The following is a 25,018-nucleotide window of genomic DNA, read 5'->3' on the forward strand; positions in this document are numbered from 1 at the left end:
ATTTCCCTGTATTTAGCACCATCCATCATTCCTTCAATTCTGACCAGTTTGCCAGTCCCTTCCGATGAAAAACATCCCCACAGCACCACCATGCTTCACTGTCGGGATGCTGTTCTTGGGGTGATGAGAGGTGTTGGGTTTGCACCAGAAATAGCATTTTTCCTAGATGGCCAACAAGCTCAATTTTATTTTCATCTGACCAGAGTACCTTCTTCCATATGTTTGGGGAGTCTCCCACATGCCCTTTGGCAAACACTAAACATGTTTGCTTATTTTTTTCTTTAAGCAATGGCTTTTTTGTGGCCACTCTTCCGTAAAGCCCAGCTCTGTGGAGTATACGGCTTAAAGTGGTTCTATGGACAGATACTCCAATCTCTGCTGTGGAGCTTTGCAACTCCTTCAGGTTTATCTTTGGTCTCTTGGCAGGTTTGTTGTGCTGCCATATTCTTTCCATTTTTTAATAATGGATTTAATGGGGCTCTGTGGGATTTTCTACATTTCAGATATTTTTGTATAACCCAACCCTGATCTGTACTTCTCCACAAATTTGTAGCGGACCTGTTTGGAGAGCTCCTTGGTCCTCATGGTGCCCCTTGCTTAGTTGTGTTGCAGTCTCTGTGGCCTTTCAGAACAGGTGTATGTATACTGAGATCATATGACAGAATGTGGACTTTATTTAACTAATTATGTGACTTCTGAAGGTAATTGGTTGCATCAGATCTTATTTAGGGGCTTCCTAGCAAAGGGGGTGAATTCATACGCACACACCACTTTTCCATTAAAAAAAATTTTTTATTTTTATTTCACTTCACCAATTTGCACTATTCTGTGCATGTCCAGTACATGAAATCCAAATTAAAAATCTATTTAAATCACAGGTTGTAATGCAACAAAATAGGAAAAACACCAAGGGGGATGAATACTTTTGCAAAGCACTGTATGTAGTTTTTTTTATTTTTTATTATTAATGTAGCTAGTTGTGCTAAACATTTTATAGATAAAAGGATAAGTAGCATTACATTTTTAAAGAGAAGACCTGTTTGAGGGTGAGGCTGATATCAAAACATCTTCCGCAGTAGGATATGTTTTGAGCATCCCAACCCGTTACCCTAGCCAACTGTGATAACTTTTGCATCACATTTCTTGCATTATAATAACTTGTTTCTTCCCTGGAGGCAGAGCTGCCCTAGCTGACCTATTCTACACAGACAAGGAAGGAAAAAGACAAGACACTGGTTCAACATAGTCCTAGGTGTTTTATTTAATGCTGTTAATAGTCTACCACCATAATAGTGCAGGTGAGTATTTCTACCAGAAGTGAAACAAGCGGTCTGCCATTGACTGGCAAAATAAATGTGCCTTTTGAACTAACTAGAGAACCAATACCCACGCGACTTAGCAACTTTCTGCCTTAACAGTGAATTAACATACTCAAAGAATACATGGTTAAATGCACATCTCGACCATGCAGTTTCTAAGCCTCTATGGTAGTAGGCTACTAGCTTCCAAGTCTAACCAGAGATACTGCCTAGCAGCACCTTTGAGGAACACTGAACAATTCTCTGAAAACCACGTTCGTTTTCACAGGTGCTATGTGCCATCTATTACACAAAGACTAGTTTACGCTGTTTAAACGGTTGCACGCATGACAACAACCCTGTAAGAACTTCTTTGCACTATTGAGAGATGACGGAGCAATGACTGGGTGACATTACATGATGGGGCTTGAGAAACTGGTCGGTCCTGCTAACGTTACCCCTAGCCCGGTTTGTTGTGTAGGGTTCGCAAAGACAGATTTCAGAGCGGCCCATTATTTTGCCGTACAAAACGGAAACACCACAGATATTAAGTGCAGCTATTCAATGTGAAATGGCAGAAAATATACAATAGAAACCTGACACCACAGTGGATTAAATACAACTCCCACTACTTTTGATTGAATGTTCCCTATAAAAAGGTTTGTACAGCCTGTTTCCCACACCTTGTGTGCCTGGGGGGAAATAACAGCACACACACACAGTTGGATGACATCTACAAAAGAGCACCCACCTTATCAGTGTTAACACAACATATTCCCACATACTATTTTACTGAGTATATCACCCATTCCTCTAAAGACATGCAAATCTCACACACCAAGCAGCATACATTTAAAATACAATCATTCCAAAATGCCCATTCGCACTTTGCCAACTCGTCCTCCCAATACTTTTTAAACCCAGCATTACAACTGGATCATTAGGGCATCAAGCATCAGTAAAAGGTGAGACCAGTCTCAAAATCAGTTCTGTCGCTCAGTCGTAAAAACAAAATGTCTGGATATTAAATCTCAGCAAGTAGTCTAAACTACCCAGAACACCGTACAGATATTTAACAAAATACCAGACATCTTCACCGTGTGACAAACCTACCACTCCTGTGGTTTAGGCTACATTCCATTCAAATTACAGCATTTTGGAATTAACATGGCATTAAATTCATCTTCAACTACACCTTGGGATTACATTCGATTCAAATGACAGCATTTGGGATTGTGTTAAGAACAGCGAGTCACATATAGCCCTGTTTACAGAGTTAAGGTCGAGTTTCTCACTCACACCTCTTAGCCTCTTGAAAAGTAAGGACATACCAGGTGGCATATCCTTGACACGAAACGTCAGGCAAATGTAATGTTTAAAGTATTCTTGCTACGAAATAGCCGAGCAACAGGAAGAGACGGAACTATAGACACGACAGGAAGTGGAAAGGGTGCGTTAATGACCCTAACCTAGGGTCACAGAGCACACGGCGCCGGAGTGTCTCAAAACCCTAAAAGCTGCTCCTTTTCTATTGTTACATATCCGCTGAACAAACTTGCTCTGCCACCTCACCTACCAAGCCCTTACAGACCAGTGGTCAGGACAAAAAAAGAGAAGGAAAGAGTAGAGTATCAATATCTTGGCCTTACTTATAGCTCCCCTACCCCAAAGGTCCATGGAAAAGTACCAAAAATAATGGTTGGTACATGAACCAAATTTTAGTATTCAATCAGTACATGCAACATATTTTTGTATTTGATTTTGCTCTCTAGCTAAAGGACATGCATATCCACAAATGTTATAAGTCCGACAGAGCATTGGTAAATCAAATGAGTTAAAGGACAGCATGAAGGTGCTAATATTAACAGTGGATGATTGTCAAACTAAGAACCTAAAAAGGTAGGCTTGTGGAAGGTGTAGTTCCATTTCAAATGGAATCATATTCAAGAGAGGCGATTCTATTGCTATAAAACACTTGCCAAAGTCCATGTAACAGCTCCACCATTGGTAGTAGTGAAGTGACAATTAAATGGAGAAGTAATTCCATCCTCAAAAGTTAGACTGAATAGTGACAACAATTACACTCAGCTCTCAATGTTTTTGGTTATTGCAACCGGTCCGAAGCATCATCATCCAAGACGCTTCAGTAGAGAGCTCTCTAAAAACACATGAAAAACATTGACATATATTCCCTGAAAAGCATCATTAGTTCGTCAAATTACACGATTTCTAATGTTTTTGACGGCGGAACTCATTTCTAAAAAGATGGGAGAAATCTATTGTGTGTGGAAAAAAGAAAAACCGAAGAGAGAAAAGCTAGCCCTTTGACAGAAGGCATATTGGATCCTAGTCCCATGCTGGTGGTCGCCCAGCTAAACTTTAAGACTTCAATGCCGGTTTGTGGAGGAGGAAGTGAAGAAGGCTGGTATAGCCAATCACGTGTGTTCTTCTGATGTGAAAATGGGCTCTGGCCCCTGAGGTGACCGGTTATGCTGGTATCTTGGTTCAGTCCCTTGGGATACTGAAGGATAGAGAAACAGTCTTGGCCGAGTTGGACCGACGCTAGTGGAGATCTACGACAGATGGTCCTCAAACTAAGGTCATATCAACACCTCCAAGACTGCTCATTGATGGATCCTACACTTTAGTTATGGGGACTTTAATCCTGGGGTGGAATGGTATATGAGTTTTCACATAGAAAACAATCACTGCCCATACCTTCCAGCACAACGCTAAGGCTTTTTTTAGATAGACAAACTCGAGTTGGAGAAGGTCACACTTCTCTACACAGTACACAGAGCCCTACAAGTCCCCTGCAAAGGAAGGAGAAAGGTCCCTTCAGCAGGATCAGACACATGGGATAGTCTCAATTATGATGGACCCCTTCAACCAGCTTGAATAGGGTAATTTCGTTTCTACCTCCAAAATTGAGTTTGGGAGAGGAGTGGACGTTGGGATCCATGGGGAATTCCTTTTGAGTGCCAGTCTGAGGGGCAGGTAGAGTGAGGAAACAAAGGAAGGATTCATCTCTTCCCCGTCTTCATGTAGGAGGGGATAGCCCCTCGGGCTGTGAGGCCTTCGAAGCGCTTGTAGGTGTAGTTGATGAAGACCCAGTCCTTGTTCTTCAGGTCTGCCTCAGAATGGTTGGACACCACAGGGGCAGCTGAGGCGGAAAAAGACAGGGATTATTTCACACAGGGCAATAGAGGAAAACAAAGTGAGAATCCTGTTTCAAGGTGGCATTAGTTGACCAGGGCCATGTTTAATAGGCACCACATTGAAGAAAACAGACTTAACCTGGGAATGACTAACTGGTGTAAATCGAAACGTCTTTGTTTTTCGTTGTGTGCCCTAATGAACACTACCCTGCTGAATTATGACTAGTGGCAGCCACTAATGTTGGCGGCAATGAGAAACGTACCCGTCGGTTGGAGGATATCAGAGTCTGGGAACTCGTCAAAGTTGGACGTGTCGTCGATGCTTTTTATCTCAATGGGAATGGCAGCGGGTCTCTCTCTGTAATAAAAACGGAACCCTGTTGTTACAATGTCACTGTTCCCATTTCTGAATGCACCATTAACTGATACAATCAGCTACAGCCTCAAAAAAATGCTAGCCAGGAGATTTGGGATATTGACAAATAACCAGCAATAAAGTGGAAAATATATTCTTTTTTTAAACGTCAGAAAAGTGAACTCTTCTTTTAAGCCCTCGTACCTGATGTGGTCGTAGTCCACCCCCTCGAAGAAGGCGTTGCCCTTAATGTCCTCCACCCCAGTGGCTCCGATCCTGTGCTCCTCCTCACAGCAGAACCTGAGGATGAGGTCCTTCGCTTTCTCCGAAATGGGCACTTCAGGGGGAAAAGTCAGTGTTTCTTGCCAGTTCATCACCTTCCTGTAGGTCTCCTGAGGGGTCTCTGAGCAGAACGGGGGATAGCCTGGAAAACAACACACATGAGATCAACCAGCCAGGCATGGGCAAATACGTAGTAATGGCACCATTCCGTGACATTCATGCAAGATGATTGAAAGCCAATCAATGCTTTTTCAGAGGCCCCAAGCAGAAGCTGTTGACAGGATCTCACCTATCAGCATCTCATACATGATGACTCCAAGGCTCCACCAATCACAGAGCTTGTTGTATCCGTTCTGCATGAAGACTTCAGGGGCGATGTAGTCAGGGGTGCCCACAGTAGAGAAGGCCTGGGGGGGGGGGGGGGGGGGGGGGGGGCGAGAGAAAGATCATGCAATGTGACTACAAGACTACACCAATACAAATGTGGTCGTGTTTGAGATCGACTGCATTCCAGTCGGTGACTGCAGACTGACAGATCTACAAAATCACCCTGCATCCTAAATAACTAGATTTTATAGGTGGATTAGTCCGTTCAAAATGGATGCTCTCGAACACGGCCCATGTCTACTTGTAGAATACACTGAATGTTGCCCTCCCATCTAGCTTCATTTTCTCACCAGCTGTCTCCGGTTCCTCTTCCATGTCTCTGCTTTCCTCTTTGAGTTCATGTTATTGAATGCTGTAAAGAAAAATAAACAGTTGTATAAAATGACACAAGTACGTAATACTTGTTGAACCCCATAACCTTGCAGGTTAAGCACCTGAAACCCTTTCAGACTCTTCGTTATGAAACAAATAGCCCATTTTAGGATCTGCTGATTTACATTTTAGTCACTTAGCAGAAGCACTAACGCAGATAGATTCTACATTTAAATAATAATCCCCATTAAGGAATTGGAAGATTGGTACATGCAACAACTCAAAAACATGAAGCAAACCATTTTAAGTCACTCATTTTCATTTTCGTACAAGCACATTTCAAATCATTACCTGGTTAGTAGAGAAACATTAAAAAGGCACAATATCTGGGACATTTCCAACTGTTCAATGGTATTTCTAATTAATAGTGTATAAATGCCCTATGAGCTTTGTATTTCAGTTTTACCTCCACCATAACCCACACATGACTCCATTGTTGATGTTTTGGTTGTCATTTGGCTCTTTGTAAACAATATGTAGCTCCAAAATACGCTTCCAAATCTCAAGGACTACAAGGTCGGAGAAAAAGTTGTGGCTTTAACATCAATACAGGGTGTTAGTATGTAAAGTAATGGATTGATTGGGATGCCTGACTTTGCTTACTGAAGTCACTGGGGAGGCTGTGGTTCAGGTTCTTGTAGAACTCGGTACGATGCGCCCTCTTCAGACCTGTGCAAAGACCAAAGTCAGACAGCTTCACATGGCCCTGAAACAATCAAGCAAAAACACATTCAGTACAGGCCTATATTCATTAATGCACACCGTATTGGAAAAATTCAGCCCGTTTTCTTCATTTTGGTGCCTTGTAAATTCAAAACCGAATAACATATCCAAACCACCAGTCTGAGCTCATGTTTGTGTCTCTTGAGTACGTGCTCAAACTCACCCTGGAGTCTAGTAGCAGGTTGTCAGGTTTGATGTCTCTGTGAATGAAGCCCAACTGGTGGATGGAGTCGATGGCTAGCACTGTCTCAGCGATGTAGAACTGAGTGGCCTCCTCTGTCAGAGTATCCTTCTTCATCAGCAGGGTCATCATGTCACCTGTAGGGGGCAGTGTCGGGTTACAACATGTACAGTCCCACTGGACTTTGAGGCATATTCAGCGAGACAGAACGACAGATAGAACATTAAGAATAAACAATCAATATGCAGCACATTTCTATGTTTTTCGGCAACGTTCCGACGGCTGTATCAAGCGTCTCAGAGCAGAAGTACTGATCTAGGATCAATTTAGCCTTTTAGACCTATAATGAACATGATATTATTGACTAGATCAGCACTTCTACTCTGTCTACATACACCTGCAAGAGTAGCTGATCTAGCTTCCAACTGGACAATGACTGTGCCTGTAGTGTAGGAGACTGTTTGGGGTTCAGTTTAGAGTGAGGGGGGTTATACCGCCAGGCAGGAACTCCATGATGAGGTAGAGGTTCATCTTGTCCTGGAAGCTGTAGAACATCTTAACCACCCACAGACTGTCAGCCTCTACCAGGATGTCCCTCTCAGCACGGATGTGGCCCACCTAGAAATACACACAAATGGCATGATACATAAACTCAGCAAAAAAAAAGAAACGTCCCTTTTTCAGGACCCTGTCTTTCAAAGATAATTCGTAAAAATCTAAATAACTTCACAGATCTTCTTTGTAAAGGGTTTAAACACTGTTTCCCATGCTTTTTCAAAGAACCATAAACAATTAACGGATATGCACCTGTGGAACGGTTAAGACACTAACAGCTTACAGACAGTAGGCAATTCGGGTCAGTTTTGAAAACATAGGACACTAAAGAGGCATTTCTACTGACTCTGAAAAACACCAAAAGAAAGATGCCCAGGGTCCTTGCTCATCTGCGTGAACGTGCCTTAGGCATGCTGCAAGGAGGCATGAGGACTGCAGATGTGGCCTTGGCAATAAATTGCAATGTCCGTACTGTGAGACGCCTAAGACAGCGCTACAGTGAGACAGAACAGACAGCTGATCATCCTCACAGTGGCAGACCACGTGTAACAACACCTGCAACAACACCTGCACAGGAACGGTACATCTGAACATCACACCTATGGGACAGGTACAGGATGGCAACAACTGCCCGAGTTACATCAGGAAAGCACAATCCCTCCAACAGTGCTCAGACTGTCCGCAATAGGCTGAGAGAGGCTGAACTGAGGGCTTGCAGGCCTGTTGTAAGGCAGGTCCTCACCAGACATCACCGGCAACAATGTTGCCTATGGGCACAAACCCACCATCACTGGACCAGACAGGACTGGCAAAAAAAGGTGCTCTTAACTGAGGAGTCGCAATTAGGGGTGATGGTCAGATTTGCGTTTATCGTCGAAGGAATGAGCGTTACACTGAGGCCTGTACTCTGGAGCGGGATCGATTTGGAGGTGGAGGGTCCGTCATGGTCTGGGGCAGTGTATCACAGCATCATTGGACTGAGCTTGTCCTTGCAGGCAATCTCAACGCTGTGCATTACAGGGAAGACATCCTCCTCCCTCATGTGGTACCCTTCCTGCAGGCTCATCCTGACATGACCCTCCAGCATGACAATGCCACCAGCCATACTGCTTGTTCTGTGCGTGATTTCCTGCAAGACAGGAATGTCAGTGTTCTGCAATGGCCAGCGAAGAGCCCGGATCTCAATCCCATTGAGCACGTCTGGGACCTGTTGGATCGGAGGGCGAGGGCTAGGGCCATTCCCCCCAGAAATGTCCGGGAACTTGCAGGTGCCTTGGTGGAAGAGTGGGGTAACATCTCACAGCAAGAACGGGCAAATCTGGTGCAGTCCATGAGGAGATGCACTGCAGTACTTAATGCAGCTGGTGGCCACACCAGATACTGATTGTTACTTTTGATTTCGACCCCCCCTTTCTTCAGGGACACATTATTCCATTTCTGTGGAACTTGTTCAGTTCATGTCTCAGTTGTTGAATCTTGTTATGTTCATAGAAATATTAACACGTTACGTCTGCTGAAAATAAACGCAATTGACAGTGAGAGGACATTTCTTTTTTTCCCCCTGAGTTAACATTTATAGATTGCATGGCAGGTACTACTTTTGTATCCAAGACCTGCTTTGGATTTGTGAGAATGAACATGACTGGCCATTATGTATTGGCCATCAACATACCCTCCTACCCTTTCCTCCTCCTCCTCACCTGCTCCTTCTCCAGCATGTCGGCCTTGCGGAGGATCTTCATAGCGTACACGTGGCCTGTGTCCTTCTTCTGCACCAGACGCACCTTGGGACCAAAACGTGTCAATAAATTTATTGAATAATAAGCTGAAAGTTTGCAAGGCTACTACGTAAGAGAGGTGTTTAAGAAAAGGGGTGATTCCTACCTCTCCGAAAGCTCCTCGGCCAATCACCTTGAGGGACTCGAAGTCCTCAAGCCCCAGGCGGGTTCGTTTGAGACGCAGGAACTCGGTCTCTTTCCTGGCGTGCTGGGAGCGCCGGATACGCTTCTGCACAGGTAGAGGAGGCAATGGTTAGTGCGCACAACTGCACGTGTTAAAAAGGTTGTGTCTGTGTCAGTCTTCAACGTCACCTCCTCATCAGCCAAGCCCTCTTGATCCATCACCTTTTCCAACTTCTGCTGCCTGGAACAGAAATGGAAAAATGTTTTGAATTATGGCTGTCCCCGATAAAAAAAAAAGATTTGTCGACCAAAATTAATCTCTTCTTTCGACCAATTGATTGTTCCAACGTTTTTAAAATGTGATTTTCCTAATATAGACACACCTGTTTTAATAAAATTAACTATATGCATTGAGCTTGTCTGATGCTTTAAGCGCACCGTTGGATGAAATAAGATGCAAATGACACGAGAGAGCCAGAGATGAATACAACCAGAAGAAATACAAAAAAAAAAAAAAAAATGATCACGTTCCACCTGCTGGCTTTCACAGATTCTGCCATTTCTCTCCTGAAGTTGCTGGGAATAGGCTACACGAGGAGTCAAACTTTCTCATGTGAAATGACAATTTAATTTACAATTTCTACCGATCTGTGTGCCAGTTAGGGTTTTCATCTTCACATTTTTGTGGAACAGATCCATTTTGTTTATCATAACACCTTTGAATCTCAAAATCATTCTCATGTGGTTAATCCAAATCGAAAAAAAAAAAAGAAGAGGTAACTTCTATTGCCAAATCTGTAAAAATTGCCTACATAAAGCCATTAAATAACATTGCAGCCTGCAGGTAGAAAATATTGCTCCGTTCATCTTTCCCTCGACCCTGACTAGTCTCCCAGTCCCTGTCATTGAAAAACATCCCCACAGCATGATGCCACCACCATGCTTCACGGTAAAGTTTGATAAAGTTTGATTTGAAACAGTGAGGGACTATCTTTACTCCAATAGGAATGCTTGTTTTTGTTTTCAGTATCGCTAAGCTTTATTACATTGTGGAATAATGAATGCGACACAGGGACTTCCATATTAGACCACCGTGTTGCCTTTGTTCTCCAGTGTTTTTAACAGGGAAGTGGTAGTACGGGTTGGACAGGTGGTATTTTGTGTGTCATATTCACCATTTACCAGTTTCCTCTTCAAACCAGCACGGTTGGGTATTGAATTCTAAAATAGATTAAATTTTTTATTGAAAAGGTTATTTCTTTACCGTCATAATGTGACCCGTGGTTGAACAGACAGACATCTTGTTGTTCTACTGATGGATGACATATTTATATGGAAAAAAATAAATTGCACCTGGGCAGGAATAATACATTACGGACTTTCTCTTATTAGATTAAAAAAACATTTTTTTTATCTTTGTATTATCTTTTACCAGATCTATTGTGTTATATTCTCCTATGTTAATATAACATTTCCACAAACTTCAAAGTTTTTCCTTTCAAATGGTATCAAGAATATGCATATCCTTGCTTCAGGTCCTGAGCTACAGGCAGTTAGATTTGGGTATGTCACTTTTGACAAAAATAGGGGGAAAAGGTTTGGATCCTTATTAAAAGCATACGGGCCTGTTAAGCAAGACAGACAGGTTGATGCTATTGGCCCAATATAGAAAACCTGGGGAGGCAAAAGCTAGTTAGAATGTGTTAAAGTCCTCTGCAGTATATATGCAGTGTCCACCATTTCTTAGCCGTATTCACCCTCCTTGGCATTTCTCCTATTTTGTTGCCTTACAACCTGGAATTTAAATTGATTTTTTGGGGGGAATGTATCATTTGATTTACACAACATGCCTACCACTTTGAAGATGCAAAATATTTTTTCTTGTGAAACAAACAAGAAATAAGACAAAAAACTGAAAACTTGAGCGTGCATAACTATTCACCCCCCAAAGTCAATACTTTGTAGAGCCACATTTTGCAGCAATTACAGCTGCAAGTCTCTTGGGGTATGTCTCTATAAGCTTAGCACATCTAGACACTGGGATTTTTGCCCATTCTTCAAGGCAAAACTGCTCCAGCTCCTACAAGTTGGATGGGTTCTGCTGGTGTACAGCAATCTAAGTCATACCACAGATTTTCAATTGGATTGAGGTCTTTGCTTTGACTAGGGCATTCCAAGACATTTAAATGTTTCCCCTTAAACCACTCAAGTGTTGCTTTAGCACTATGCTTAGGGTCATTGTCCTGCTGGAAGGTGAACCTCAGTCCCAGTCTCAAATCTCTTGAAGACTGAAACAGGTTTCCCTCAAGAACTTCCCTGTATTTAGCGCCATCCATCATTCCTTCAATTCTGACCAGTTTCCCATTCCCCGATTTTAAATTTCTGATATCTTTTTAGAACCCAACCCTGATATGTACTTCTCCACAAATGTGTTCCTGACCGGTTTGGAGAGCTCCTTTGTCTTCATGGAGCCGCTTGCTTGGTGGTGCCCCTTGCTTAGTGGTGTTGCAGACTCTGGGGCCTTTCAGAACAGGTGTATATATACTGAAATCATGTGACAGATCATGTGACACTTATATTGCACACAGGTGGACTTAATTTAACTTCAGAAGGCAATTGGTTGCACCAGATGTTATTTAGGGGCTTCATAGCAAAGGGGGTGAATACATATGCACGCACCACTTTTCCATTTTTAATTTTTTTGAAACAAGTAATTTTTTTCCCATTTCACTTCATCAATTTGGACTATTGTGTGCATGTGCATTACATGAAATCCAAATAAAAATCTATTTAAATTACAGGTTGTAATGCAACAAAATAGGAAAAAATGCCAAGGGGGATGAATACTTGTAAGGCACAAATACCAAAGTTTGCAACACCCACCTTGAATGACATAACGCATAAGAAGAATGTAGCAATAGAGAACAGAGGATTTGTAAACAATGTGTCAGTGGAAGGCTCTGCCCGTTGGCTGAGCCCAGACGGATGTACCCAGTGCGGGTGTAGTAGGAGGCCTACCTCATCTCTCTCTCCTCATGTTGAGCGATGAGGTTGCTGTAGAAGTTCTCCAGGGTCACCTTGGCCATGGTCACACGTTCCTTGGTGTGATTACTCATCGAGGAGCAGGAACTCTGGCCCGTCATTGCCATGGTTACCTGAGATGCATTGAAAGGGGGGGGGGGGTGCAATTAAGCAACCTGTATATCCTCTTGAAAGAACTATAGGCCTACGCTATCATAATTAAATTCAAGTCCAAACCAAATGCAGATGTATTCTACTTTTCACCCGCCTTGTAATTGTGCTGTTTTCACATTGGCCTATACCCTTGCAAACACTTTCACAGACTCTTCTTTTATCTTTCACTACAACTTTTTCTGAAATAAGGGGCCAAGAGAAGAGGGATTAAAGACAATTGTCCTCTTTCAGTCGCCATACAGTAACTCAATGTCCAGTCAGCCTCAGCACATTTTGCATGGCTGAGCAACAGGGACCCTTGAGGTGGCAGGAGGAGGGAGGCAAGTGGAAAGAGTCCGCCGTTTGGCTAACAGCTCCAAGCACCGACAAAGCCCTTGATTTTTGTATTGCCGATGCTAGGTCAGGGTAATTCAATTATCCGCCGGACATTCAGTTGGGCAATGAATAAGGAGTTTGTTAAAAGGAAAGACTGGTGCCCAATGAGTCACGGAAGCCGCCGTGTTTGCAGTGCTATGTAGAGGCTGGTCAATAATACTAAGTGCATGCTCTTCAACCGATCGCTGCCTGCACCTGCCCGCCCGTCCAGCATCACCACTCTGGACGGTTCTGACTTAGGTATTTGTAGTTGTCCACATATTCTAGGTGTCTGGTTAGACTGTAAACTCTCCTTCCAGACTCACATAAAGCATCTCCAATCCAAAGTTAAATCTAGAATTGGCTTCCTATTTAGCAACAAAGCATCCTTCACCCATGCTGCCAAACATACCCTCGTAAAACTGACCATCTTACTGATCCTCGACTTCGGCGATGTCATTTACAAAATAGCCTCCAACACCCTACTGAACAAATTGGATGCAGTCTATCACAGTGGCATCCGTTTTGTCACCAAAGCCCCATATACTACCCACCACTGCGACCTGTACGCTCTCGTTGGCTGGCCCTCGCTTCATACTTGTCGCCAAACCCACTGGCTCCTGGTCATCTACAAGACCCTGCTTCCCCTACTGTATTTATTTATTTTGCTCCTTTGCACCCCAGTATTTCTAATTTGCACACTCATCTACTGTCAAATCTACCATTCCAGTGTTTTAATTTCTATATTGTATTTACTTCACCACCATGGCCTATTTATTGCCTTTACCTCCCGTATCTCACCTCATTTGCTCACACTGTATAGACTTATTTTTTTACTGTAATATTAACTGTATGGTTGTTTTACTCCATGTGTAACTGTGTTGTTATATGTGTCGAACTGCTTTGCTTTATCTTGGCCAGGCTGCAGTTATAAATGAGAACTTGTTCTCAACTTGCCTACCTGGTTAAATAAAGGTGAAATAAATAAATTTTAAAAATGGTGTGGAAATCAACTTTGTGCACCCAATGCTGATGGGACCATTACTCTGAACCAGAGAGGAGTAGTGTGTGCATCATCATGGAGTGTAAACTGTGCAGAAACATACATCACCTCTAATGTCCAAGACATGCTTACACTTCAAGCACGCCTACTCACAATTTATTTTTATACCTTTTATTTAACTAGGCAAGTCAGTTAAGAACAAATTCTAATTTACAATGACGGCCTACCCCAAGCAAACCCTCACGGCGCTGGGATAATTGGACGCTGCCCTATTGGATTCCCATTCATGGCCGGTTGTGACACAGCCTGGAGTCGATCCAGGGTCTGTAGTGAGCACTGAGAAGCAGTGCCTTAGACGGCTGCACCACTTGGGAGCCCAAAAAAACGACTTCACATTATATTTTTTTGCATAAGTAAAAAGTGGTTTTCTGAAGTTGCTAGCTAACACTACATGACCAAAAGTACATGGATACCTGCTTGTCGAACATCTCATTCCAAAATGATGGGCATTAATATGGAGCTCGTCGCCCCTTTGCTGCTATAACAGCCTCCACTCTTCTGGGAAGGCCTTCCACTACATGTTGGAACATTGCTGCGGGGATTTGCTTCCAGGCACTGATGTTGGGCGATTAGGCCTGGCTCGTAGTCGGCGTTCCAATTCATGCCAAAGGTGTTCCATGAGGTTGAGGCTCTGTGCAGGCCAGTCAAGTTCTTCCACACCAATCTAAACAAACCATTTTAGTATGGACCTTGCTTTGTGTACGGGGGAATTGTCATTCTGAAACAGGAAAGGGCCTTCCCCAAACTGTTGCCACAAAGCTGGAAGCACAGAATCGTCTAGAACGTCATTGTATGCTGTAGCGTTACGATTTCCCTTCACTGGAACGAAGGGGCCTAGCCCGAACCATGAAAAACAGCCAAAGACCATTATTCCTATGCCACCAAACTTTACATTTGGCACTATGCATTCGGGCAGGTAACATTCTCCTGGCATCCGCCAAATCCAGATGTTCGTCAGACTGCCAGATGGTGAAGCGTGATTCATCACTCCAGAGAACGTGTTTCCACTGCTCCAGAGTCCAATGGCAGTGAGCTTTACACCACTCCAGCCGACGCTTGGCTTTGCGCATGGTGATCTTAGGCTTGTGTGCGGCAGCTTGGCCATGGAAACCCATTTCATGAAGCCCTCGACAGTTATTGTGCTGACGTTGCTTCTAGAGGCAGTTTGGAACTCAGTAGGGGGTTTGCAAACGAGGACCTCAAAGAAAATTTTAAACATTAAAACCCATGTTTCTTTTGTAGTCCTTTGTAGCTCAGTTGGTGGGGCATGGTACTTGTAACACCCGGGTAGTGGGTTCCATTCCTGGGAACAACCATAAGTAAAATAACTAAGTCACTTTGGTTAAAAGAGTCTGCTAAATGGCATATAATATGTTTTGACATGCATGACAAGTCATCCACTTCAGCAAAACCTAGAACTTGAGAAGCTGCAGGAATGATTGACAGTTGCCTTGTTTGCTACCTAACTGGTCGATGGGGTCAAAGTAGGTAGGTCCAAATAGCTGTCATGTAGCTAGCTAGGCTAGCTCTCGAGCACCCAAGGCCAGGCATACAGTCATAGCAGATAGCAAAGAAGGCAACTGTCAATCATTCCTGTGGATTCTCGAGTTATAGGTTGGCTCAAGTGGTTGTCATTCACGTGAAAATATGATGGTTTAATTTTGGATTTAGCTTTAGTGTGGTGGTACAAAGCTTCAATGATTCACAAAGATTGCAGTAGTGTTAGCTAGTTGGGTACTTTAGAAGGGCTAGTAGCTAGCTAACTAACTGGTTTACCCGAGAGTTAGCATATTACAGTAGCCCAAAGGTCGGAAGATACCGTCCAAACGGAATGAATGCAGCCGGCTATACATTCGTATCCCCGGTGGACCGGTTCGTACATAAAACATTCTCCATTCAGACTGCAAAAGCGGGTCGATTAAATTTAACGTGATTTAAAAACTGGGAAAATGTGCATACTTTATGAAAATACAATTTTCCACCACCATGCTCTGGTGGCTAATGTTACTTCCTGACATTGCATACAGCGTTGAGACCAAGGGTAAACAGACTGCTGCAATCCCCTTGGACAGTAAGAGGAAACGACTCAATATCGCCAGCATTTGGGCAAACATTTAAGTTTCTGGTTTAGGTTGACTGTCCTGGATAGAAGGCATTCTCTTGCTGCATGTAAATAGCTAGTAACAACTGTTTGATCAAGCTAGCTCTAATGACAGGTGTGAAGTAATGTGAGCAGGGGTTGGAACGGTTCAAAGAACATAACCGAAAACCAATGTCGTTATTTTCCGGTTTTGTACCCTGAACCGGTTCCAACCCCTGCTAACGTTACTTCACAGCTGTCATTGATTTAGCTAGCCTAAACAGTTGTGATTCATACTGTTCCGGAGCAGAACCGTTATTGTAAAAGCATGGGAACCTGTTAATAACTTTATATTACATTCCAGGCATTTTTTTCTAGTCCTACATAAAAACACCTATTCAAAGCCCTCACTGTCACTCAGAAACAATATATCTTCACCGGCTTCGAGGGCATTATCACTTTTATACACCTCGGGTTACCAACATAACCAAATAATGATTTACATAAACATTATTTGGATTAATTTATTCATACTATTTCATCCTTCCACGAGATGTAGTCCCGACACATCTAGGGCTGCTACCCAGCCCGGCTGATCGTTCTATCAATTGTTGCCAGAGACGCGACCGTCGTTCAGTCTTTTTGTTCTGTATCTATTCCCAGTCGTTCGTTCTAAATGTTCCATTGCCATACTGGCTGGCAACGTTCTTATCCCTTGCTTGCTAGCTACCCAACTACGGCTAACTTAGTCATGTCAAGAATTGCAGCCAGAAAAACAGCAAATTATTTGTTTAGAGCTTCAAGTTCCTTGGTGTGCACATCCCCAACAAACGATCATGGTCCATACACACTAAGACAGTCATGAAGAGGGCACGACAAAGCCTATTCCTCCTCAGGAAACTGAAAAGATTTGGCATGGGTCCTCAGATCCTCAAAAGGTTCTACAGCTGCACCAGAGAGCATCCTGACTGGTTGCATTACTGCCTGGTATGGCAACTGCTCGGCCTCCGACCGCAAGGCACTACAGAGGGTAGGGCGTACGGTCCAGTACATCACTGGGGCCAAGCAACCTGCCATCCAGAGGAAGCTTGCCAGAGGAAGGCCAAAAAATTGTCAAACTCCAGCCACCCTAGTCATGGACTGTTCTCGCTGCATCCGCACAGCAAGGATACTGTAGGCCTAGTTATCACGTTTCACATTGTATTTATTAACGACAAAACTGTATTTTTAACCCTCCTGCTGTGTTCCGGTCAAATTGGACCGATTTACAAGTTCTCTCTGAAAAATGTAGTTAATTTAATCTGATTGTTGTAAGGTTCCATGACTTTGTCCACACAGGGCATCTGAACACACAAAATAAATGTTGATGATTTTCATTACATTTTGGGTTTTTATTTAACTTTGTACACCTGGGGTGTTCCCGGTCAAAAATGACCGGTCATTAGAAAAGAATGGGTGAGACTACAGTTAGTGTATAAAATTGAGTTCAGGCACATGCCCATTCATCAGATGGACACACTTCCTCTCCCAGACCCCCACATGCATGTGTCTTTGAGCACACACACACACCTCACTCTCCTGCTTGACTTCCATGGCAACCCCCACGGGAACCTTTCCCCCACGGGAACCACACCTGTTGTCATTCTCACAAACAATCGCAACATTGTTTCAATAATATATAGAACTTTTCTCCTGGTATATAAAGCTTTTTTGAGGCCTTACTCACAATTCATTCTGTGGCAGCACAATGACCAAATGATATACTGTATGTGAGGCTCTTGATCATATCTTTGATCATGACACTGGTGAGGAGAGTCCTTGTTAAACTTTGACACAAAGTAGTCTATGATAAATAGCACAATACGTTTCATCTGAGTATTTGTTATAGTCCAAATAATCAATACATTATGCATTTTTGTACTCAAAAACTAGTTGTGTGAGTTCAGGTCAATGAGGCCTATAAATAGCAAATAGAAGTTAAAAACGTGTAATGTTCACAAGAACTTAAGTTGATAAAAAGATCTAACACAACATTAGGTGATAATATATGTATTATTATGGATTTATAGTCAGCTATAATGGGGCGGTCATTTTAGACTGGGAACACAGAATTAATTCACATGAAACGAACACAACAGGAGGGTCATTTCTGGTGCCAGCTCAAAAGACATTCCATGTTCCTTCATAGAAGTCGCTCCTCCTATGTATAATTATGTGGACATTATTCAGATAATCATGTCATAACAAGATGCTTCCTTAACCCTCTCTAGACATCTCCCGACCCACAAAAATTAAGTCGCATCTTGCGCCATAGGGTACACTTGTTTGCCCATCAGGCATGTAAACAACTAGCTTGCCTGCTATATTCGCACTGATTGCTTTAGTACTTTAATGAGCTAAAAACGGTTAATTTCACAGGTTAAACAATTAACAATATACACGGGTACTTTCGGGGGATCGAACCGGTTAAGAACTTTATTTTACTGGTCGGAACAGTGGAACGGAACGAAACGTAGTTCTGGTCAGAACAAAACGATTGGAAAATTATTTCTGTTCCAACCCCTTCACTTTAACGTTAGATAGCTAAATCAATGATGACTATAAAGTAAAATGCCAAGTAGCTAACGTTAGCCAACCTAATTTAAAACGTGTTTACACAAGCGTGTCAAACTAGTTAGCTAACTTATCAAGAGTTCATCCAGTCCACCATCACATAAAATAGCCAATATCTTTGCACACGTTTGTATCGAACTAGCTAACGTTAGCTGTGTAGCCTGTGTTACTTGTGGTAAAGTCAAGAGAGCTTGTTAGCTAGCTTATCTAAACCTTAGCTAGCCTAGTTGTTTACTGTCAGGTAAGATAATGGGACTAACGTTACGTTATTTCGGAAAACACAATCATCTCTCTTCAGTACCTTAGCTAGATATGTTAACTTTCAAATATACTAAATTATGAACCAAATAAACGTTTAAAAAAAAAATCTAACCACATGTAGCCACATAGCTTCAACAAAGTAGTTAGCTAGCCAACTTGGTTTAGTCGAGTTAGCTTAGCTAGCTCATGCTGTGCTAAACGTGAAAAGTTAGCTAGCTAACCAACCAACGATGCTTGGCTGGCACGATCCCATGAGACAACTACAAAATAAGAGGGAACATGTTAACCATAACATTTTATTTCACTAAACTAGGTAGGTACATGTAATAGTCTTTAAAAAATAAAATAAATAAGCATTTCGATTTCTCGGCAACTTGGTATTTTGTTATAACTACCTCCGCTGGAACGACCTCTCTCTCCTCCGCTGTGTGTGGCTCTTCTTCGATGGCGTTTAATGGCGGTTGGCATCCAACGTTAATGGTGCATTACCGCCACCAGCTGGACGGGGTATTGAATAAGAAACTAAAAAAACATTGCGGGAAATGGGGAAAACGTCATCATACAAAATAAATCACGTCAACTAAGAAAACCCATCGCGCTTCTGCAATCAATGTCCACTTAAGCAATATGGCGCGAGGGGGTGTGGAATATGGCTAATATACCACGGCTAAGGGCTGTTCTTTATGCACGATGCATTGCGGAGTGCCTGGACACAGCCCTTAGCCGTGTTTTATTGGCCATATACCATAAACCCCAGAGGTTCCTTATTGCTATTATAAACTGGTTATCAACGTAATTAGAGCTTTAAAAATATATGTTTTTTCATACCCGTGGTATACGGTCTGTTATATCACGGCTGTCAGCCAATCAGCATTTAGGGCTCTGAGCCTGTGTAGGGATGTATTTTGTATTATAAACTGGGCGGTTAGAGCCCTAAATGCCTCTAACCGCCCAGTTTATAATACAAAATACATCCCTACACAGGCTCAGGGGCCTGTGATGGCGGTACATTCACAGACAAGAATTCTTGCATGGCCTCGGCTGTGAAATCACGAAGACCCAAAAAACGTTTAGCGGCATTCATAATGATTCCAATTTTCTTAGACTTCTTCTCTGCTTGTGCTGTACAGTTTATGGCATTGCAAAAATAATACAAAGTCCACCTTTTTAACATGTAGTATTTCACTATCCCGTGGTGGCTCTACTACCATTGTTTCTTCCCCGCCACTTGTTCCATCCCATCTTCTCACCGACTCCAGATAAGAGATAAGCTGGACACTCCTTACCCTTGCCAACTCATTCTCCTTCACCTGAATTCAGGCGCATGTTTACCTCCACAGTTGCAAGATTTCACTTCATCTGGCATACGACACTCTTCCCTTCTGCACACACTTGACACATGACAAAATCTTCTACATTTACTGTATGACACTGAAGGGGCTTGTGCACTAAAGCTCTTACAGGGTATCTCATGAATCCTATCTTTATATGAGAAGGGAGAGACTCTTCATCAAAGAACAGTAACATGGATGAAGTGAATTTCTTTCCTCCATCCACCATAACAAGTCAGTCAACGTGCACCAACCACTCCATTCTATGTCTTCAGTAATATCCTCTGTCTTTATTTCTTGCGCCACCCCAGAAATAACCCACTTGATTGGTGCCCGGCTACGGAAATCCATACAGGAAACGTTCTACTTCGATATCTTTTTGAGTCTTAAAACACGCTTCTTTCCACCAACACATTCCAGATTTTCTTTAAAATGTTAAACAGATTTTTGAAGTAGCATTGATCCAAAACCCCTCACTCTGACTAAAACGAGTCTAGGGATTTGAGTGGCTTGCTTGTGGGCGTGCTATGCAGCAGTTTGTTTGTTCGGTTGTGAATAGCAAGTTTATATGAAGGTCTGCTTATTAAAATCGGTAAATAGTTTAATTAATTCTCCATTTCATTAATTTATTCACAGCTAAATAGTCATTTACGCTTTTTAAAATTATGTTTAAAATCAGTACAACCGACTATGCTAGCTGAGGTTCATAGCCTCTACTAGTGCTTCAAAACCCTTCTGATGTTGCTTTCAAGACAACTGGGAACTCGTAAAAAGTCCAATCATGACGTCACTGATCTTCAGGTCGGAAATTCTGAGTTGGATGACTATTCAAAACGATTTTTCCCAGTCTGAGCTAGTTTTCCCGAGTTCCCAAGCACTAAAGTCAGATATCTGAGAGTTCCTAGTTCCCAGTTGTTTTGAAAGCACATTATCCTAGGACCTAGGACATGGGTACTCAACTCTTACACTACAAGGTCTGGAGCCTTCTGGTTTTCTGTTCTACCTGATAATTAATTGCACACACCTGGTGTCCCAGGTCTAAATCAATTCCTGATTTGAAGGGAACAATGAAAACATGCAGTGGAACTGGCTTTGATGTCCAGAGTTGAGTTTGAGGCTCCTAGGGTTTTCAGCAGTTAGCAGATGGTTGGCTGCGTGTGAACTGCAATTCTGAAGCTGGGTTTGAACATTTAGAAACTGTTTTAGAAAGATATGCTGATATGCCCCATCTTTCATATCAGCAAGAAATAATCATTCAAATAAAAAATATCACTTTCTGTAGGTTTGCACAGATCCATAAACTCAAATCAAAATCAAATCAAATGTATTTATAAAGCTCTTTTTTACATCAGTAGATGTAGACAGAATCCCAGCCTAAAACCCTTAACAGCAAGCAATACAGATGTAGAAGCACGGTGGCTAGGAAAAACTCCCTAGAAAGGTAGGAACCTAGGAAAAAAGTGAGAGTTACAAGGCTCTGAGGGGTGGCCAGTCCTCTTCTGGCTGTGCCAGGTGGAGATTATAAGAGTACATGACCATTGATTCCAGATTGTTCTTCAAGATGTTCAAATGTTCATAGATGACCAGCATGGTCAAATAATAATCACAGTGGTTGCAGAGTGCGTAACAGGTCAGTACATCAGGAGTAAATGTCCGTTGGCTTTTCATAGCCGAGCATTGAGAGGTCGAGACACCTTGTCCCGCACCTGCTATTGCATCCGGTAAACAGGTCAGGGTTCCATAGCCGCAAGCAGAACCGTTGAAACTGGAGCAGCAGCATGACCAAGTGAACTGGGGACAGCCAGGAGTCATCATGCCAGGTAGTCCTGAGGCATGGTCCTAGCACTCAGGTCCTCTGGGAGGGGAGGAAGAGAGAGAGAATTAGAGGGATTATACTTAAATTCACACAGGACATCAGATAAGACAGGAGAAATACACCAGATATAACAGACTGACCTCAGCCCCCTGGGCACACAGACTACTGCAGCATAGGAAGCTGAGACAGGGATGGTCGGGGGACACTGTGGCCCCGCCCGACGATACCCCCGGACAGGGCCATCCAGGCAGGATATAACCCCACCCACCTGCCAAAGCACAGCCCCCACACCACTAGAGGGATATCAACAGACCACCAACTTACTACTCTGAGACAAGGCTGAGTATAGCCCACAAAGATCTCCATCGCATAAGCCTGAGGGGGCACAAAACCGGACAGGAAGATCACGTCAATGACTCAAGCGATGCACCCCTCCTAGGGATGGCATGGAAGAGCACTAGTAAGGCAGTGACTCAGACCCCGTAATATGGTCAGAGGCAGAGAATCCCAGTGGAGAGAGGGGAGCCGGCCAGAGACAGCAAGGGTGGTTCGTCGCGCCATTGTCTTATCGTTCACCTTTGCACCTCTGGGCCAGACTACACTCAGTCATAGGACCTAGTAAAGAGATGAGTCTTCAGTAAAGACTTAAAGGTCGAGACCGAGTCTGCATCTCTCACATGGATTGGCAGACCAATCCATAAAAATGTATCTCTATAGAAGAAAGCCTTGCCTCCAACTGTTTGCTTAGAAATTCTAGGAACAATAAGGAGGCCTACCTCGTGACCATAGCGTACGTGTAGGTATGTACGGCAGGACCAAATCTGAGAGACAGGTAGCAAGTCCATGTAATGCTTTGTAGGTTAGAAGTAAAATCTTGAAATCAGCCCTAGCCTTAACATGAAGCCAGTGTAGAGAGGCTAGCACTGGAGTAATATGATAACATTTTGGGGGTCTAGTCAAGAGTCTAGCAGGTTTATTTAGTGCTTTATCCGGAAAGCCAGGGAGCAAAGCATTGAAATAGTCTAATCTCAAAGTGATAAAAGATTGAATTAGCTTTTCTGCATCATTTCTAAACCAAAAGTTTCAGATTTTTGTAATGTTATGCTTACACACAGGTGTTCAGAGCATATTAGATGTTGAAAATGTTGTAAAGGTCACTGAAGACACCTGCCAGCTGGTCAGCACATGCCAGGAGCACACGTCCTGGTAATCCGTCTGGCCCAGCAGCCTTGTGAAGGTTGACCTGTTTAAAGGTCTTACTCACGTCGGCTATGGAGAGCATGATCACACAGTCGTCTGGAACAGCTGATGCTCTCATGCATGCTTCAGTGTTGCTTGCCTCGAAGCGAGCATAGAAGTGATTTAGCTCATCTGGTAGGCTCGTGTCACTGGGCAGCTCGCGGCTGTGCTTCCCTTTGTAGTCTGTAATAGCAAGCCCTGCCATGTGGCAAGCCCTGCCGCATAAGACTTGCGTCGGAGCCGGTGTAGTATGATTCAATTTTAGCCCTGTATTGGTGCTTTGCCTGTTTATGGTTCGTCGGAGGGCATAGCAGGATTTATTATAAGCTTCCGGGTTAGAGTCCCGCACCTTGAAAGCGGCAGCTCTACCCTTTAGCTCAGTGCGAGACGACGTCCTCGAAGCACTTATTGATAAAGCCAGTGACTGATGTGGTGTACTCCTCAATGCAATCGGAAGAATCCCGGAACCTGTTCCAGTCTGTGATAGCAAAATAGTAAGCTGGAATCAGTTGGATAGAATTGTAGTCAGATTTACCAAATGGAGGGAGATGGAGGGCTTTGTATGCATATCTGTATTTGGAGTACAGGTGATCTAGAATTGTTTCCCTCTGGTTGCAAATTTAACATAGAGATCAGGTAAAACTGATTTAAGTTTCCCTGCATTAAAGTCTACGGCCACTAAGAGCGCCGCCTCTGGGTGAACGGTTTCCTGTTTGCTTATTTCCTTATACAGTTGACTGAGTGCGGTCTTAGTGCCAGCCTCTGTCTGTGGTGGTAAATAAACAGCCATGAAAAGTATAGGTGTGAACTCTCTTGGCAAATAGTGTGGTCTGCAGTTCAGCATAAGATACTCTACTTCAGGCGAGCAAAATCTAGAGACTTCCTTAGATTTCGTGCACCAGCTGTTGTTTACAAATATGTACAGACCGTCCCCCTTCTTCTTACCGGAGTGTGCTGTTCTATCTAGCCGGTGCAGCGTATATCCTGTTAGCTGAATATCCATGTCATCATTCAGCCACGATTCAGTGAAACAATAGATGTTACAGTTTTTGATGTTCCGTTGGTAGGATATTTGTGATCGTACCTCGTCTAATTTGTTGTCCAGTGATTGCACGTTGACGAGTAATATTGACGGTAACGGCAGCTTCCCACTCGCCTTCTGTGGATCCTTACGAGGCACCCCGCTCTGTTTCCTCTGTACCTGCGTCTCTTTCTCTTGCCAATACCGAGGATGTTGGCCTTGTCGGTGTTAGCAGTATATCCTGTGCATCCTGCTTGATGAAGAAAAAATCTTTGTCTAATCCGAGGTGAGTGATCGCTGTCCTGATATCCAGAAGCTCTTTTTTGCCATAAGATACGGTGGCAGAAACATTATGTACAAAATAAGTTACAAATAACGCAAAAAAACCAAACACATAATAGCACAATTGGTTGGGCGCCCGTAAAACTGCTGCCATTTCTTCCGGCGCCATTTTGGACCTAGACTTGGCGCTCCGGTACCGCTTGCCGTACAGTAGAAGAGAGAACAGTCTATGACTAGGAAGTTATTATGCTAGTTTTCTTTTTACTGGTTAAGGAAGTTAATGTGCGTTGTACACGTAACTATAGTCGGTGGTTATCTAGATAATTTTCATAAGCACCTATCTAACCATAGATCTTTGACCTAATCAAAATAGCTTGTAAGCAGCTACCAAACAGGGCTTACCTTATTACACAGCTCCATTGAAATAGCTCTCACTTACAGAGGTCAGAAAATGGTAAAAATGCACGTTAGCTTATCAGAATAGTGGTCTGATCGATGGAGAGTCCTAAGCTAAGCTAGTTAGCTAAAAAGAGTAAAAAACTTGAGTAATT

The 25,018-nt window shown here is 43.1% G+C and overlaps 1 protein-coding gene across 2 annotated transcripts; it reads right to left on the bottom strand.

The window, feature by feature from the left end:
• Positions 1–1,236: 1,236 nt before the first annotated feature.
• On the bottom strand, positions 1,237–19,276 carry LOC129860459 (serine/threonine-protein kinase 38). 2 transcript variants are annotated; one of them, XM_055930856.1, is made up of 13 exons: positions 19,174–19,276; positions 12,231–12,367; positions 9,402–9,453; positions 9,196–9,318; positions 9,012–9,095; positions 7,251–7,374; positions 6,739–6,893; positions 6,456–6,558; positions 5,771–5,832; positions 5,383–5,500; positions 5,016–5,235; positions 4,720–4,814; positions 1,237–4,461 (listed from the first exon to the last, which is right to left on the bottom strand). In XM_055930856.1, the coding sequence occupies exons 2-13, from the start codon at positions 12,359–12,361 to the stop codon at positions 4,322–4,324; spliced, it is 1,407 nt and encodes a 468-aa protein (XP_055786831.1). In that variant the 5' UTR covers positions 12,362–12,367; positions 19,174–19,276; the 3' UTR covers positions 1,237–4,321. The 2 variants fall into 2 exon arrangements, with proteins under 2 accessions (XP_055786831.1, XP_055786830.1); XM_055930855.1 differs by having other exon boundaries at positions 6,447–6,558.
• Positions 19,277–25,018: the final 5,742 nt, after the last annotated feature.

This window comes from Salvelinus fontinalis, chromosome 8 (assembly GCF_029448725.1).
Source record: "Salvelinus fontinalis isolate EN_2023a chromosome 8, ASM2944872v1, whole genome shotgun sequence".
In the NCBI taxonomy this organism is placed as follows: domain Eukaryota; kingdom Metazoa; phylum Chordata; class Actinopteri; order Salmoniformes; family Salmonidae; genus Salvelinus; species Salvelinus fontinalis.

Coding starts and splice junctions, on each gene's coding strand:
- LOC129860459 (XM_055930855.1), bottom strand. CDS start 12,361: ATGGCAATGACGGGCCAGAGTTCCTGCTCCTCGATGAGTAATCACACC. Junction 6,559..6,738: donor ACCTGCTACTAGACTCCAGG/GTGAGTTTGAGC, acceptor TGATTGTTTCAG/GGCCATGTGAAGCTGTCTGA. Junction 5,833..6,446: donor CAGTGACTTCAGTAAGCAAA/GTCAGGCATCCC, acceptor TTTTCTTTACAG/CATTCAATAACATGAACTCA.